Raw genomic sequence first — 18,874 nt, 5'->3', positions numbered from 1 at the left:
CTGTATTGACCTACATAATGATGAGTTATTACATTTCTATACTACCTCATAGCAGTTTACAAAAAATTAAAACATTCAAAACGATATAAACCTAAAATCATACAACAGACAGTATACACAAAAACAATATGTATCTAAAAACACGTGTGTGTTTTTTAAAAAAGTCATTTTAAATATTTAAATGTTTTAATATTGGAATATGTTTAATACACTTTTAACTTTTGTATATCTCTATTTATAGGTTTTTAATGTATATGTTTTAAATTTTGTGATGCTGCTTTGAGGCTCAGCATTGGGCAAAAGGTGGGATATAAATAACAACAATTTAAGCAGTCAGCCAAACCTAAAAAACAGATCCACTTAAAACTCATCACATGCTGCCAAATGTCTGGGAAAAGAGAAAAGTCTTGACCTGGTGCCGAAAAGATAGCAATGTTGGCGCCATTCCATAATTGGGGGGCACCATTGAGAAGGACCTCTGCTGAGACTCCCTCAGAGTAAGCACATGGAGGAGGATCTTAGAAGTTGAGCGCAGTGTGTGGGTAGGTTCGTGTCAGTAAAGGTTTTCCATCAGGTATTGCGTGTAAGGCTATAAAGGTTACATGCCTTAAACCTATAAAGCTGTTTAAGGCTTTATAGGTTGAAACCAGCACCTTGAATAGGGCTTGGAAATATATGTCAGAAATGTATGGCTCTTGCAGTTGATAGGGATGGCTATAAACAGCTGTCCAGCTTTTCTCCCATGAGATCTGAGACTTCCAATTAAGTAATAGAGAGAAATTATCAACTGCCTTGAATGGCTCAAGTGATCTCCCTCCAGTACCACACTAAAGTTTCTCTATAGTTTATCCAACCCCCTTGCTTTTGATAGGAGCATGTAAAGAATAAAGATTTATGATCTGGGAAGAAATGTGTATTTAACATCAGCTTATAGAAACTAGGAAATAAAGAACATATTCTGCATAAAATGGCTAAGAAAGCAATTCTATGCATACAATATGTTCTTCATTTCCAAGTTTCTATACTGTGGTGGTGGTGTAACTTCATCAGTTAATTTAAGAAGAGAGCTATATTAAAATAGACCATGGAAGAAGTAAGAAAATATATTTGATTTATGAAGAGAACTTCTGCCCTGACTTATATCGAGTACTAAATTAATCAAAGACCTTTCAGGACGAATGTCAAAAGAGGAAGGAGAATTCTGCTTAGGGGAATTCCCCTTCTTTACGGAGGCATCCGTGTCTTTGACATCAAAGACCCAGAACACCCATCACCATTCTCATTGCTGACTTGTTTGATTATCAAAAAACTGCACATTGAGCTCATGTCAGAATGCTCCTCCAAATAAAAGAAATTGCTCCATATGGAAAACTATAGTGCTGGGAAAAGGCTAGGTTAGAACCTTACTCCCTGATATCTACGTTTCTATGTGGAGGGAAGTCCAAACACAGTTTACTGCCTCATTGAGAACTAGGGCTCTCTTGCACATTGAAGTAATACTTTGAACTTTATTCCTAATTGCAAACAAAAAACAGCTTTGCAGAAGCTTAAAAAATGCAAAGTTACCCAGTGGGAAATCATGGTTCAATCTGCTGTAATAATTTTCTGTATTCTCCCTAGTCGTCACTGCCTGCAATATGGCAGGTGCAGCTATGTATGAGTTAGTACGAGTTGGCCACTGTGAACTTGTAGGAGAGATTATCCGACTGGAGGGTGAAATGGCAACTATCCAGGTGTATGAAGAAACCTGTATCCTTTCTGTTGATATATGACTTCTGCCTTTTAGGGGCATGTTGAAGAGAATGATGACTTTTATGGGAACAAAGCTGCTATCCAAAAGCCTATAGCAAGAGCCATTTTACAGTTGTCTCACTCAGAATTATAATAAATTGAAATTAGAAAAATTCAATTTACCACTATTTTTGTACTTTTTTTTAACCATCGTAGCTCTTAAAGCGTTTTGCAAAAATAATATAATAGAAATTAAATTATGATCATCAAGAGTTTAGGGATCACTGCCATGACACAGGCTCTGAACACCAGGCCTGGTCGTGTTTACTCCCTGCTCAAGCCAAGCACCACCGCTTGATATGCCTGAGGCGAGGGACAAACACCGCCTTTCTCCAAATTATGTGGAGAAAGGGGTTAAATGGAGAAGGATTTCAATATATAAAATAATACACTGTGAGTTATATGTGCTGAAGTGAATTATTGTCAGAGTGGGTGCTAAATGTGTAAACTTCAGATGATAAATGCCAAACAGACACGTGGGATTTTTGTGGTAGTTAAAAACAAAATAATTGAAATTTATTTTTAAAAGTTCACAAGCTTTGTTTCAAATAAAACATTTAAAAACCTTTTTGAAACCTTTCATCCAATCCTTTCACCCATTCACATACGTGCTTTCCTTTCTCTCACACAATCACTCTTGAGCTTTCTTTATTATCAGTATTGTTTAATATACATAACTATCTGCACACCACACTCCAAAGACAGCACTCTCTACCCTGAACCTCAAATTCTCCAGACCCAAGTACTCTACACGCCAAGAGCTAACGCACAGAGAGCGCTAATACTCCCCTCAGTCATTCCCTTATATATCACTCCTCCCCCCTCCTCAGACATTCTAACTCCGCCCACTCAGGCCAACATTCTAAAAACCACAGACTTACAAACTTCAGACATACATTTGGGAACTGACTTGTGGGGTGTAACGCCACAATCACCACTATGAAGGCTCTGTTCCTGGTTGACAATCTGAACTCCCTAACTTATATAAATGGGCTGTGTGAGTGTGTCTGTGTGTGTGTGTATCGTATACAAGAATGCAGTAGTGTAAGGCTTATTGCTCGAGATCTGCCAGAACAATTCTTCTTATTTTTGTTTTAAGTTGAAACTTGAGCAGTGTAGACATGAAGTTCAAAAAAAATTGCACTGATTGGCTGAGCAGTGCAAGCAAGCAAAACAAACATATGTGCAGTCTTCTCTTTAGAAGATTGCACAGACTTTAGAAGGTTGCCCTTTAATTTTGATTCAAGCATCATAGAATTATAGAATAGTAGAGCTGGAAGGGGCCTATAAGGTCATCAAGTCCAACCACCTGCTGAATTCAGGAATCCACCTTAAAGCATACCTGAAAGATGGCTGCCCAGCTGCATCTTGACTGACTCTAGTGTGGGAGAGCCCACGACCTCCCTAGGCAATTGGTTCCATTGTCGTACTGCTCTAACAGCGAGGAAGTTTTTCCTGATGTCCAGCCGGAATCTGGCTTCCTGTAACTTGAGCCCATGATTCCATGTCCTGCACTCTGGGATGATGGAGAAGAGTTCCTGGCCCTCCTCTGTGTGACAACCTTTCAGGTATTTGAAGAGTGCTATCATGTCTCCCCTCGAATCTTATCTTCTCAAGGTTAAACATGCCCAGTTCTTTCAATGTCTCCTCATAGAGCTTTGTTTCCAGACCCCTGATCATCCTCGTTACCATCCTCCGAACCCCCTCCAGCTTGTCTGCATATCCTTCTTGAAGTGTGGTGCCCAGAACTGGATGAAGTACTCTAGATGAGGCCTAACCAGTGCTGAATAGAGGGGAACCAGTACCTCACGCAGTTTTGAAGCAATACTTCTGTTAATGCAGCCCAAAGTAGCATTCGGGGTTTTTTGCAACTGCATCACACTGTTGGCTCATATTTAGCTTGTGATCTACAACAATTCCAAGATTCTTCTCATTTGTAGTATTGCTGATCCAAGTATCCCCCATCTTATTTGGTTTCTTTTTTGTAGGTGTAGAACTTGGCATTTATCCCTATTAAATTTCATTCTTTTGTTTTCAGCCCAGCACTCCAGCCTATCAAGATCTCTTTGAAGTTTGTTTCCGACTTCCAGGGTATTAGCTATCCCACCCAATTTTGTGTCACCTGCAAATTTGATAAGCGTTCCCTGCACATCCTCGTCCAAATCATTAATAAAATGTTGAAGAGCACTGTGCCCAGAACTGAGCCCTGCGGTACCCTGCTTGTTACCTCCCCTAGTTTGAGTAGGTACCGTTGATAAGCACTCTTTGAGTCTGATCCTGTAGCCAACTGTGGATTCACCTAATAGTTGTTCTATCTAGCCCACTTTTAGCTAGTTTGCTGATCAGAATGTCATGGGGCACTTTGTCAAAAGCTTTGCTGAAGTCAAGATATATTATGTCGACAGCATTCCCACAGTCTACAAGGGAGGTTACCTGATCCTGGCAGGATTTGTTCTTGACAAGGCTTGTAACTAATAGAGGCTTACTTTAGCAATTCTATGTAGTATCTCCTTTGGCACCTTAATATGAGACAAAAATAGCTCCAAACTTGATTCAGGCTCTGCCCACTTTTCAAATTTGCAAATCTTTCCGGGCTGGCATATGTGGAGTCACAAACCTCTTGAGTTGAAACAAGTTTGCTGTTATTTAGAATGTCTTACCAAAATGTTGCACGAATATTTTCTTTTCCAGAATGGGAACCTCGTTACATGATTTCTGTTGCAAGAAGTCTTTGCAGATTGCCATATTTGTTAATCAATTAGTAAGCCAAATAATAAATGCCTTTGGTTTGTTCCACACTACCTTCAAGAATCTTTTCCAGAATGGGAACCTCGTTACATGATTTCTATTGCAAGAAGTCTTTGCAGATTGCCATATTTGTTAATCAATTAGTAAGCCAAATAATAAATGCCTTTGGTTTGTTCCACACTACCTTCAAGAATGTGGTTTTCCTCAACAAACTTTTTAGCTGGTGTTTCTGTAGGAGATCCTGTACTTCGCACTGGTAAACCACTCTCCGTGGAGCTTGGTCCTGGAATAATGGGAGCCATTTTTGATGGTATCCAAAGGCCTCTGTCAGACATCAGCACTCAGACCCAAAGTATTTATATTCCCAGAGGAGTAAACGTGACAGCTTTAAGCAGAGATCTCAAATGGGATTTCTCACCTGTCAAAAACTTGCGGGTAGGTTATGAAAAAAACATTTAAATTTTCTAGCGGGTGCAATGAATGCACTAGTTGAACTAGGATTTATCATAACATAATGGATGAAAGGGGAGAGAGAAAGTGTGTAATAATCTTATGCAGAGTTACTTGAGGGCAAGTCCAATTAGAGGGCTTATTTCTAAGTAAATTGTATCAGTGACCAGAAGGGTTAAAAAGGCAGAGGAAGCTGGGAAATAGATCACATTCACTCAGGACTGAGACTTGGGTGGTTCTGATTCTTAGCTGGAAAGCCAAGTTCAAAGAATGAGAAGCAAAGGAGCAGGGTATTGAGATTTCCTCTCTGTGGTGATGGGGAGAAAGACACTAAATGCCAGGTGCCACACATCAAGAATGAGGGCGGGTAGGTGGAGAGCATGGTGTGAGCCTCATGCCTTTGGGCAGCTGTGGTTAAAAGATGTGCTCCCTTAACCTCTGCTGCTTGTCTCAGCACTTCTGTTTACAGCACCAGTCAAGGCAACAGCAGCCACGACCATTGTTCTTCTCTCCAGTGACAGGTGGGGTTCAGAGGCATTGGAGATTGGGAAGAAAGCAGCAGCTGCAGCTACTTCACCTGGTGCTGTACAGAGAAGGGCCAAATCAAGCAGCTGCTGCCACACTCTTGCTCCCAATGTCTGGTGTGTCTAACCCCCACCCCCAATGTGCAGAGCACAACCTGGGCAACACGGCACCTCTTCATGGGTGCCATGGGATCCAGGGGCCTGCATTGCCAGTGCCAGTTGTATATAATATGTATCTGTAACCTAATAGCATTTTTTTTTTCTAATTGCAGGTTGGCAGTCATATCACGGGTGGAGATATCTATGGCCTAGTGAATGAGAACTCTCTTATCAAACACAAGATCATGCTGCCCCCACGAAACAGGGGAACAGTAACATACATTGCTCCACCCGGAAATTATGATGCCTCTGTAAGTTTTTTTCCAAGTTAAGTTTGTCACTCTGTCTTATGTTTTGTCCCAAGTGACAACTGGGTTCCCTCTGAACTGCTTTCAGATATGGTAGTAAATTGGAGTGAACAGTTCCCATTCCTCACTATTAAATCCTGCTACCGACTTACTCACATGATAGGGTCATTATCGTGTTGTGTTTTAAGGAAAAAAGAAAGGAACTTAGAGGAGGGCTGTGTCTTTTCTAGCAGCCAAGGCTAGTGTGTGTGTGTGTGTGTGAGAGAGAGAGAATGAGAATGAGAATGAGAACACTAGAAACAGGTCTTCTTGGGAAAGGAGGTGACAGGGTAGCTTAAGCCCGGTTCTATTGATGGGTAAATAAATCACCAGTGTTCTGTTTGGAAGCTAGGCAAAGGGCCTACCACCAATGACAAACCTCTTTGCTCCATTTGCTCTGCTCCCTTTACCCAACATAAATTATTGCAGGACATACATGTTAATATCACTTGATTCTGTTGAAGCTAGAAACATGCTTTGGTTTAAGTTGGCTTTTTACCAGTTTAAATCACAGTGTGTTTTCTTACCGTTGTTTTGCTGCCCTCTTGTAGGATGTTGTGTTGGAGCTGGAATTTGAGGGTGTGAAGGAGAAATTCACTATGGTCCAGGTTTGGCCAGTACGGCAAGTCCGCCCTGTCACAGAAAAGTTACCTGCCAATCACCCTCTCTTAACTGGTCAGCGAGTCCTTGATGCACTCTTTCCGTAAGTGGTGTCTACGAGAAGATTTCCCCCTTGCTGCTTTTTACGTATGAAGTGCTAAATATGCTACACAGTGTGACAGAAAAAATATCTCTAACTCTATCGAGTGAATCTCAATAAGTATATTTAAGAGCAATACTAACTCATAACTATGAGTGAAAGGTTTCAAACACTAAAAACATGAAGTAAATTTCAAGTTTTATTATTGAAGAGCTATTGAAGTACTTTGTGTCAGAGTTGAACACATTTTCTATAAGTTTATTTTTGAATTAAAAATGACATTTAAAGAGAGAAGAGTGTTTGCATTTCAGACAGATGCCTGCAAAACTGCCACTTTGCACAGAAACAAAAACAAAGGGTTCTCTGGTTCTTCATCGTGGTCTCTATGCATCACACATATGGGCTCTGCGCCTGTGCGGAGACCTGAACCGGAACCTACTATAGCTTAGGGAAACGTTTTTGGCGGGAACCCCTCCCCCACGCTAGCTTGCATGTCCCTGGGGTTCCCGCCCTTACCTCCCGAGATTACCTGTACAGCACCATGTACATTGATGGTGCTATATAAATAAATAATAATAATAATAATAATAATAATAACCTCAGTTCTTCGTCGTCCGCCATTGTGCGCTGACCTAGAAACCGTGCCTCTAGCGTTTTTCTCTTTAAAATCCCTTCTTCTGCTATTCTCTTGGACCCTTTTAGATATTTGCTTCTTTCTCTTTTTCTCTTCTCCCTATATATATAAAAAAAACTTTTTCTATTATATATATATCTTTCTTTTTTCCTCTGAGCGATCCCCAGGTCGCACGCGCCTCAGGCGCATGGCCGTAAAGGCCCCTTTCAGAAAATGCGTCAAATGCGGCGCTAAACTACCACCGAAAGACGGGCACTCTCTTTGTGTGGTGTGTCTCGGAGAAGGTCACAAAGTCCAGCAGTGCCATCACTGCATGGCATTCACGAAGCAAACCCGCAAAAATAGAGCGGATAGACTTCGTTCTGTGCTTTGGGAAAAAGCCCTGAAGGCTACTGAACCCGCGCCTCAAAAGCACATGCAAAAATCCTCCTCGAGGACAATGAGCAGGGACCACAGCCCTGAAATTCAGTCCTTTGTTATAACCGAGGAGATGATGGCGGAAGACAGGGCCATACCCCTGACGCCAGGCTGATCCCTTGCGGTGTCCTCAGCAAAAAAGATTTCAAAAAAGGCTCGGACCCCGAAATCGGCAGAACAAACTAAAAAGAAGAAGAAGAAGAGGAAGGACGCCAAAAAAGGTTCCTCCTCTAAGGCCGCGACCGCTGCAACGGCATCGCCTAGGCCTCTTACCACGTCGAGACCGACCACGGTACCGACACAAGCCTGGGTACCAGAACATCTACCAGTACCGACTCCCATACTGACGGCAAGAAGCTCGATGTCAGAGGGGGAGATCTGCGACTCGACATCGGCCATTTCGGTACCATGTGCTACCTCTCAAGTACGAGGAGATCAACCCACGGTACCAGTGCCACCAGCCTATCGACAGAGGCCTGCACCCGCTCAACCGGACTACGATCGAGTTTCCCAGTTCTCGGGATACCATAGGCAAGACCTTTACGACTGGGAGTATTACCGGCCCCAGGAATACTATCCAGATGAGTGCAGACAGGAGGAACGCTACGCTTACCCTCCTCCACCTACCGGGATCATTCAAGTCCCCTCACCTCGGGCCCCGACACCATCAAGGCATCGTGCTATAACGGAGACGTCGATACCGAGGGTTACCGCGGCATCTTTGGTACCGCACCAAGAACAGGCATTGCAGCCAATCCAGGTAGCAATGCAACCTACCGCATCGAACTCACCTGATGAAGAGTACTGATCTGATTCAGACTCGTTGGTGTCGGTCGCACCATCGATGCCGTCACCAGAGGACATAGTGAACACCCATGATCCCGCTTCTCCGTCGGAGGACATGGGTAGTTTTTCAGATCATGTCCTCAGGATGGCGCAGTCCCTATGCCTCGACATCGATCAACCTGCGGAAGTGGAAGATGATCCGATTTACGACGTATTGAAAATGGAGGCGAGCTCTACCGTCGCTATACCCTTTCCTCCTACCTTGAAACGCATGGCACAAATTTCTTGGAAGACACCATGCACTGCGCAACCAACTTCTAAAAGATTGGAGGCAATGTATAAGATTCAAGAGACGAACGCAGAGTTTTTATTCCAACACCCTAAACCAAACTCCATAATTGTCGAGTCTGCTCAGGGCAAATCTCAGAAAATACATCCAGCCCCTGTTGACAGGGAAGGTAGGAAATTAGACTACCTTGGTAGAAGAGTCTACAGCTCTTCATCACTAGGAATATGCGCCTCGGCTTATGAAGCTACCATGGCGCGATATCAGATTTTTCTATGGGAAAAAATAGGCACACTTTGTGACCATCTCCCCGATGACAAACGCGAGCTGGCGAGGATTTTTCAATCCGAGGCCACAGCCATAGCGAGGTTACAGCTGAATTCCGCAAGGCATCAGACAGACTCACATTCAAAGTCTATGATGATCTCAGTAACACTTCGTCGCCATGCTTGGCTGAGGTCGGCCAACTTGGCGAATGAAACTAAAACAAGGATAGAGAGTCTGCCCTTCGATGGTGAGGGCCTCTTTAACACCAAGACTGATGAGTCCTTGGACTCAATATACAAAGCCCGCACAACGGCTAGAAAGATGGGGTTTTCGCAACCTCAGCCTCAATAAAAACAGAGGCGTTGGACAAGGCAGCCTTACCAGCAGTTACAGCAGCGACCCCAATATGACAAGCAGCCGCCCAAGCAGCAGCAGCTTCAAAGAAAGAGGCCCTATCAAGGCCGTTACCAACAGAACAGACGTCAGCCGGACTTTACCAAGAGGCAGCGTCTTTGACTTCCCTGCCCCAGGCCTACTACCCTTTACCAACCGTCTAGCACCCATGTACCATCATTGGGAGTCCATAACATCCGACTCCTGGGTGCTCACCATCATCGAGACGGGGTATGCCATCGAGTTCGATACCCTTCCCCCTTCTTCGGGGGTGAAAATAACAGCGCCATCCCCTCCTCTGCTAATCGAGGTACAAACTTTGCTAGCGAAGGGAGCGATCTCGCCCGTACCCGCAGAGGACATCAACCAGGGGTTCTTTTCGCGCTACTTCACAGTCCTGAAGAAGGATGGGGGTCTTCGACCGATCATGGACTTAAGGCAATTGAACAAGTACATCACCCCAAAGAAGTTCCGTATGACAACAGTTGCCTCTATTCTTCAGCTGTTGCATACGGGGGTGTGGTTTGCGGTGGTAGACCTGAAGGATGCGTACTTCCATATCTCCATCAGGAAGTCGCACCAAGCTTACCTGCGTTTCGCCATCGGCGCCCAACAGTTCCAGTTTACCGTTCTTCCCTTCGGCATCGCGACAGCACCGAGAGTCTTCACGAAGGTGATGGCGGTTGTATGCGCACATCTACGACAAAAAGAAATCCACATTTATCCATACATAGACGACTGGCTTCTAGTGGTGGAGAACAGCTACACACTCCAGGACAGCATAGTCACAATTCTCAACCTTCTAGACTCCTTAGGACTATGGGTCAACGAGGAGAAATCCATACTAACTCCTCAAAGGACAATAGATTTTATAGGGGTGACTCTATCGTCTCGGGACGGAAGAGCATACCTTCCTATGGCAAGAGCAGGGACTATTTGAGATCTTATTCTCGATATCGAGACCCAGGCAAAACCCTTGGCATGGACAATTCAGAGATTGCTGGGCCTGATGGCAGCTACTACTGCTGTCATCAGATTCGCGAGGCTGCGAATGAGAGTCCTTCAGGGGTGGTTCCTGAGGACGTTCGACCTTCGATGCAACGCCCGCAAGACCTGCCTCTCGATACCGAGGCAGGTGCGAGCATCCTTGAAATGGTGGCTCTCAATGGGAAACCTCCGGGAAGGAGTTCCCTTTCTACAAGAAGCACCGTCGGTGACCATCACTACCGATGCTTCTCTCATCGGGTGGGGAGCCCACTGCAACTCATTCACCGCCCAGGGCCAATGGCCTCCTCATCAGAAAGAGGAGCATATCAACCATCTGGAACTCCTGGCGGTAGAGAATGCTTTGAAAACTTTTTGTCAAATCGTCGAGGGCAAGAATGCCCTGATCGCAACAGACAATACCACAGTAGTCTGCTATATAAACAGACAAAGGGGAACAAGGTCGCATCCCTTGACTCGATCTGCACTCAGAATTTGGAACTGGTGCATAAAAATAAAGACTTACCTGACTGCGATCCATGTAGCGGGCAAGGAGAATATCGTCGCAGACTCCCTCAGCAGGTCCTTCCACGTCGACCACGAATTGGAGCTCGATACCGAAGTAAGAGACGATCTCTTTCGGTATTGGGGCCGCCCTGCTGTCGATGTCTTTGCCACCGCAGAAAACGCAGTCTGTACCAGATTCTGCAGCAGAGCAGGAGGAGGAAGGAACTCGCTAGGAAACGCCTTCACAAGAACGTGGGCAGGGGACTTGCTCTACATCTTCCCCCCCCTTCCCACTCCTGACAAAAGTCGTGTCCACAATACAGGCAGACAAAGCAGACTGTATTCTAATCGCACCTTGGCGGCCTCGGCAACCGTGGTTCCCTCACGCCCTTCGACTGTCGAGAGGGGACTACATCAAATTACTGTCGATACCGAACCTCCTTTCTCGACACCAGGGCAAGGTTCGACACTCGGACCTCTCGACGCTCAAGATGACGGCGTGGAGGGTAACACCACACTCTCCCATACCGTACAATTGACTGTACAGAGCATTTTGACGGCATCAAGAAAGCCTTCGACAAGGAAATCATATGCGGCTAAGTGGCAAAGATTTTCTAAGTTTGCATTAGGAACGAATCACACAGCTAAGACTTGCCCCATCTTAGTGATTCTTGAATATCTGCTCTCACTATACCGAGCAGGACTAGGACTTTCTTCGATCAGAGTCCATCTAGCCGCCATCACAGCTTTTCACAGTGGTGTAGAAGGGTTTTCACTTTTCACTCACCCCACCTCGAAGGAATTTCTGAAAGGACTTAGAAATACTATGCCAATTACTAGGAGCATCATACCATCATGGAGCTTATCTGTTGTGTTACACACGCTGATAAGAAAACCGTTCGAGCCCATGGCCACAACGGATTTGAGACTCTTGACCCTCAAGACTGTGTTCCTGGTTGCCATAACCTCGGCAAGGCGCGCCAGTGAGCTTAGAGCTCTGAGGATAGATGCGCCCTATACGATTTTTCATAATGACAGGGTCGTGTTGCGAACAGACCCATCGTTTCTACCTAAGATGGTGACACCTTTTCATCTGGCCCAAGAGATTGTCTTACCAGCCTTTTTCCCAAATCCTACGACGCCTGCAGACGCATCTCTGCATATGTTGGACGTTAGGAGGGCTCTCGCTTTTTATAAGGCGAGAACTGAGGGATTTAGGAAATCCAAACAATTATTTATATGTTATGGTGAGCCTTTTAAGGGACTCCCAGTGTCATGCCAGCGGTTGTCACGCTGGATTGTAGAGACAATTGAACTTGCCTACTCTTTATTTATTTATTTATTTATTACATTTTTATACCGCCCAATAGCCGAAGCTCTCTGGGCGGTTCACAAAAATTAAAACCACAAAAAACATCCAACAGGTTAAAAACACAATTACGAAATACAGTATAAAAAGCGCAACCAGAATAAAACCACACAGCAAAGTTGATTATAAGATTAAAATACAGAGTTAAAACAGTAAAATTTAAATTTAAGTTAAAATTAAGTGTTAAAATACTGAGCGAATAAAAAGGTCTTCAGCTGGCGACGAAAGCAGTACAGTGTAGGCGCCAGGCGGACCTCTCTGGGGAGCTCGTTCCACAACCAGGGTGCCACAGCGGAGAAAGCCCTCCTCCTAGTAGCCACCTGCCTCACTTCCTTTGGCAGGGGCTCACGGAGAAGGGCCCCTGTAGATGATCTTAAGGTCTGGGTAGGTACATATGGGAGGAGGCGTTCCTTCAGATAACCTGGCCCCAAACCGTTTAGGGCTTTAAATGTCAATACCAGCACTTTGAATTGGGCCCGGACCTGGACTGGCAGCCAATGAAGTTGTAAAAGGACTGGCGTAATTTGATCTCGCCGGCCAGTCCCTGTTAGTAAACGGGCTGCCCTGTTTTGTACCAGCTGAAGCTTCCGGACCTTTTTCAAAGGCAGCCCCACGTATAACGCATTGCAGTAATCCAAATGAGAGGTTGTCAGAGCATGGATAACTGTAGCTAGGCTATCTCCGTCCAGATAAGGGCGTAGTTGGTATATCAGCCTAAGCTGATAAAAGGTGCTCTTTGCCACTGAGTTCACCTGTGCCTCAAGTGACAGTTCTGGATCCAAGAGCACCCCCAAACTACGGACCCGATCCTTTAGGGAGAGTGAAACCCCGTCCAGGACAGGGCAAACATCACCTATCTCCAAACTCTATCTCCAAACTAGAGCTACAGCGTCCTGTGACAGCTCATTCAGCCAGGGCGATGTCAACATCTGTGGCTTTCAACAGGGGTGTTCCACTTAGGGACGTTTGCAAGGCCGCAACCTGGTCCACCCCTTCCACTTTTGTCAAGCATTACAGCTTGGACACCCGATCCAGACAGGACTGCTCATTTGGAAGGATGGTCCTTTCGGAAGTGTTGAAATAATGCACCAACCCACCTCCAAGGTATGTTAGCTTGCTACTCGCCCATATGTGTGATGCATAGAGACCACGATGAAGACATGCAGGTTGCTTACCTGTAACTGGAGTTCTTCGAGTGGTCATCTATGCATTCACACAACCCACCCACCATCCCCACTTGGTGGTGTGAGACTGACACAGTTAAATGTATAGATTGACTTTATTTGAGTACACTCATGTTTATGGGGGCACAATGTCGGACTCCTGTAAACTGAGGTAAGGGCGGGAACCCCAGGGACATGCGCGGTAGCGTGGGGGAGGGGTTCCCGCCAAAAACGTTTCCCTAAGCTATAGTAGGTTCCGGTTCAGGTCTCCGCGCAGGCGCAGAGCCCATATGTGTGAATGCATAGATGACCACACGAAGAACTACAGTTACAGGTAAGCAACCTGCATTTTTTGCTATAACAGACTAATAACAGGAATTTTACACAGTGCATGGGAGGGGTGCACTGTGTAAAACTGCTAGATGCAACATATCTTTTGCTCCCAGTTCCACCACTAGTTGTATGAGGAATAACGTGGGTGGGAGGAACTTATTTTAAGAAGAGAGAGGTCCGTTTTAAAGTCCTGGTGTGCCAGTTTAATGTGTGCCATTTTAATGTAATTGGATGTGTGCCATTTTAATGTAATTAAAATCTTATTATTTATTTATTTATTTACCATACTTATACCCCGCTCCTCAGCCAAAAAAGGCTCTCGGAGCGGCTTACACTTAGGAAAAAAGACATTGTGTGCCATTTTAATGTAATTGGATGCATCAGTAATTGGGATTAAATTGTTGGATCTAACAGTGTGTGAATCCATACATTTATTCCACCCATCTGTAAAAGGCACAGATTTCTAAAATGGTATGACATTGGATAAAAGTTTCTCTCATTGGCAATGAGTGTGGGTGATATGCATGTGAAGCAGTAATCTTTAACCAATATGTTAGTAACCAATGAGAATTTAGTCTGACTTCTCAGTTTAGAAGGTGATAAATAATTTGACAAATAATAGAATGAAAAGTGGACCCATGATCTTTATTACTGTTTTCTAGTACTCTTGGGATATAATCCAGATATGCACTGTAGTACTCTTGGGATTTAATCTAGTTAATATGTGATAAAAGTCCACGTGGTCCAAACAACATGTTACCACACTTACTTGGAACTTGTGTTTCTATACATGTCTGAAACCTATTTTCTGTGTTCAGTGAGTAAGCCCTTCAGGAATATCAGCACATATTTGCATGCCCATCTTCACTCAGAGAAGCAACCATTCATAGGTTCCCTTTCTGGGACCTATACAAGGTCCCTAGGGGCTTATCCAAAGAACCTTGATTCCCTTTAATTAGTGCAACTCAGGATTCTAGTCTTCAAAATTACTTTCCTGGTTGCTATCACTTCTGCAAGAAGAATCTCTGAACTGATTCCCCTCTCAGTAAAAAAGGAACTCCGTACACTTTAGAAGAATAGGGTAGTCCTTCAGCCAGATCCTTCCTTTATTCTAAAAGTGAATCTTATTTTTCACAACCAAGAGGTCACCAAAAATGTGCAAGCTTTTGAGATCTCCAGATCTCTCCATCAGGCAAGATGTTAAAACAAACAGATTTTTTTTCCGGGGTGGTGGTGGTGGAGAAGAAAAGATTGATTTGATGTGGGAGTCACCGTGTTTTTTTCTCTACCAACCTTCTGGTTTTTGTAACTTCTTGCCTGATGAATATATCTCAGAAGCGTGCACGTTTTTTATGACCTTGCTTTTTGTTTTTCACAGGGTGCAGTAATAGTTTTACCATCATTTCCCCTCCCCCAAGCCTAAACATTACAAAGATATAGAATGGCATAAAGTAGATCTGGGTAGGGTATTGAAAATTTATCTTTGACATACAGTTAAATTCTGTAGTGCTGACAACTTGTGTCCTTCCACCCTAGCTTTATCAGCAAAAGGGTATTGTAGTTAAGTAGATTGAAGCCTACATCTCATTAGCATATGATGATGGTCAGTGCCTACTCATGCCCTCAGGGATTCTAGCCCAGAGCAGCTGCCTCTGCAGCATTCTCCACTAGAAGAAGTGTGCAGATAGCCACCTGGACCACTGCTTCTTCCATTACTTCCTCCAGTGCTGCTTTTGGTAGGAGGATGTTCCACAGTGTTCTTCCTCAGTTCTGTGTAGAATTGAGGAAGAACACTGATACAGATAGTGGATATCCTACTTAAGAAAACTTCCTTTAGAGATGGAGAAAGGAATACTACGATGGTTTCTCCTCATCTGTGATTGTAGTGTTCATTGAACTCACCCAATAGTAGTCTCACTGCCCCTGAGGTTGGCCTGACTTCCAGTACTTCAGTAAAAGTTCATGAAACTTTCCTGTCCTCTCCTTTCTGTTAAAACATTTTTGTGGCTGCTCCTGGAATTAGATTGTTCCTTTTAGTTTGGTTAGAAGCTTTTCATTTACAGTGGTGAGAAGAAGTTTATGAGCCCCTTTGGATTGTCACATATTTCCAACCTAAAATGTTATTAGATTGTAATCTAACCTCATAACCCTAGATAAAGAATACTAGATAACCTGATTAAACAAATCACATAAACATGATGCTTTTTCAATATTTACTTATGCACAATTGATTCAGCATTCAATATCCATGTGTGAAAAAGTATGTGAAACTTTAGATTCAGTACCTGCAGGCACCCCCTTGAGCACCAAGGACTAAGTAAGGTTTTCCTCTAATTGTTGGTTAGTCTTTCACATTGGTTTTGAGGAATTTTGGCCCATTCCTCCTTACAGAACTGCTTCAACTCCATGACTTGCATAAACAGCTCACTTCAGGTCCTTCCACAACATTTTGATGGGGTTTAGATTCAGACTTGAGTAGGCCATTCTTCTTCCACAACCATTATCTTGTATATCTGCTTGTATGTTTAGTTAGGATCATTGTCTTGTTGTATGACCCACTTTCAGTTCAGCTTTAGCACATGGATAGAGGGCCTCAAATTCTCCTCTAGAATCTTCTGATACACTGCAGAATTCATGGTTGTGTCACTGATGGCAAGCTGCCTGGGTCCTGATGCAGCAAAGCAGGCCTGAACTATCATATTCTCAGCCCCAGGCTTGACAGTTCAGATGAGGTTCTTCTGTTCAAACATAATGTTTCTCATTGAGGCCAAAAAGTTCTACCTTTGACTCATCCGCCCAGAGAACATTGTTCCAGAAGTCTTGGGGATCACTTATGTGATCTTTAGTGAACTCCAGATGGGCAGCAATGTTCTTTTTAGAGAGCAGTGGTTTCCTTCTGGCTATCCTCCCATGAACACCATTCATGTTCAGTCTTTTTCTGATCATTGACACTCATATTAGTCAAAGCAAGGGTGGCCTGCAGATCCTCGGATGTTACTCTGGGGTACTTTTTGACTTCGTGGATGATGCACGTGTTTATTTCAGAGATATTTTAATAGGATGACAGCTCCTGGGTAGAGTGACTGTGGTCTTGAACCTTCTCCATTTGTAGACTATCTGTCTGATAGTGGATTGGTGGAGCCCCAACTCCTTAGAAATGGTTTTATTTATGTATTTATTACATTTTTATACCATCCAAAAGCCAAAGCTCTCTGGGTGGTTCACAAAAATTAAAACCATGAAAAGCTTAATAAACAACCAACAGTCTAAAAACACAAATACAAAATACAATATAAAAAGCACAACCACTCTGTACAGCACCATGTACATTGATGGTGCTATATAAATAAATAAATAATAATAATAATAATAATAATAATAATAATAATAATAATAATAATACCACACAGCAGAAATTGATATAGATTAAAATACGGAATTAAAACAGCAAGTTTAAATATAAGTTAAATTAGGTGTTAAAATACTGAGAAAATAAAAAGGTCTTCAGCTGGCGATGGAAGGAATACAGTGTAGGTGCCAGGCGAACCTCTCTGGGGAGCTCATTCCACAGCTGGGGTGCCACAGCGGAGAAAGCCCTCCTCCTAGTAGCCACCTGCCTCACTTCCTTTGGCAGCGGCTCACGGAGAAGGACCCCTGTGGATGATCTTAAGGTCTGGGCAGGTACAAATGGGAGGAGGCGTTCCTTCAAATAACCTGGCCCCAAAGTTTAGGGCTTTGAAGGTTTTGTAAGCCTTTCTGGACTGATGAGCAGCAATAGCTGCTTTTCTGAGGTCCTTAGAGATGTCTTTTAATCATGGCATGATGTGTTTCCACACAACTGAACAGTGAAAACCAAGCTCACAAGGGGTGAGTTTGGGAGCCCTCACCCTATAAAAGGATCAGGAACCCATCTACTCATGAGAAACAACTTTCACAGTAATTCCTGCATTCCTATATGTATCCTTGCAGAATTGATACTTTTGCTTATGCAGAGGCCTTATTTGAATAGAATTGCCTTGTGGTCCCAACAAGACGAAAAGCATTCTGCTGTTAGACATCCTGTTCCTAGAAGCCTTCCACTACCTGAGTTGTAAAATGAAATTCTGAGTGAGATGTTGGACTGACAGTGAATATTTCACTCAGTGGAATGGGGGAATTCTTATTCCTTTGGCTTGTTGCAGCAGGAATCACAGAAGGGATGAACTAGGCTTCTAGTCACTGCCAAGGCCTCCCAGAGAGCCCCTCTCTGTTTTAGTTCAATGTTAGGGCAAGATAATGTTTTGTTTATGGTTCCAAGATTTTTCAGTAGCAGTCTTTCTCAAAGTGGACACACACTTTTAATGAAGCTGGGTGGAAGCTTTTCCCACAGAGATTGATTAGCATAACGAAGTGCATCCTTTCTACCAATTGTCTGTTGTGTTTGACTTTCTTCTTCATCTAGGTGTGTTCAAGGAGGTACAACAGCTATCCCTGGGGCTTTTGGCTGTGGAAAGACTGTGATTTCTCAGTCTCTGTCGAAATATTCCAACAGTGATGTTATCATCTATGTAGGCTGTGGGGAACGAGGAAATGAAATGTCTGAAGTGCTCAGAGATTTCCCAGAGGTCTGTATCGAGTATGGGAGTCCTGTTTGAAGGAAATTTGGAAGAAGCTCTTGGTGCCATGATGCAGTTTGATCTAAGGGATTATGTGAATTTCCCAGAAAAAGTTTAATTGGAAACATTTTTAGAAAACTTTTCTGGTACCCAGGATAGATTGGGACCCGATCTAATGTATTTGTTTGCCTTAAATTAAATTAAACATAAAGTTAATTTAATAAGCCATATGAACTGTTTATGCTGTATAAAAGTAGCAGAACTAAAATAATTGATCAGGGGGAAATTTCAATAATAATCTTAATCTCATTTACAAGTTAAATTCAAATAAATTCAAAGCTTTATTTGGAAAATATTTTTATTGGAATACTTGTAAATGTTTTAAGATTTTAACTTAATATCATAGACTTTCATTACATTTTTAAAGGTGATAATTTAAGATGGTAAAACAAAATCTAGATCAGTGTTTGTCTCTTGCCTA

The 18,874-nt window shown here is 43.3% G+C and overlaps 1 protein-coding gene across 5 annotated transcripts in view; it reads left to right on the top strand.

Annotated features, from left to right (window-relative positions):
- ATP6V1A (ATPase H+ transporting V1 subunit A) overlaps positions 1 to 18,874 on the top strand; it is a 64,873-nt gene that overhangs the window by 27,417 nt on the left and 18,582 nt on the right. For all 5 annotated transcript variants that reach the window (XM_063128848.1, XM_063128850.1, XM_063128849.1 and 2 more), the window contains 5 exons: positions 1,621 to 1,749; positions 4,760 to 4,974; positions 5,786 to 5,923; positions 6,511 to 6,662; positions 18,240 to 18,402. In XM_063128848.1, the coding sequence (XP_062984918.1) occupies positions 1,621 to 1,749; positions 4,760 to 4,974; positions 5,786 to 5,923; positions 6,511 to 6,662; positions 18,240 to 18,402 (797 nt within the window). The remainder of the gene's footprint in view (positions 1 to 1,620; positions 1,750 to 4,759; positions 4,975 to 5,785; positions 5,924 to 6,510; positions 6,663 to 18,239; positions 18,403 to 18,874) is intronic.

The sequence above is a fragment of the Elgaria multicarinata genome, chromosome 6 (genome assembly GCF_023053635.1).
Source record: "Elgaria multicarinata webbii isolate HBS135686 ecotype San Diego chromosome 6, rElgMul1.1.pri, whole genome shotgun sequence".
Lineage (NCBI taxonomy): Eukaryota > Metazoa > Chordata > Lepidosauria > Squamata > Anguidae > Elgaria > Elgaria multicarinata.
This window is presented reverse-complemented; position numbering and strand designations above follow the sequence as displayed.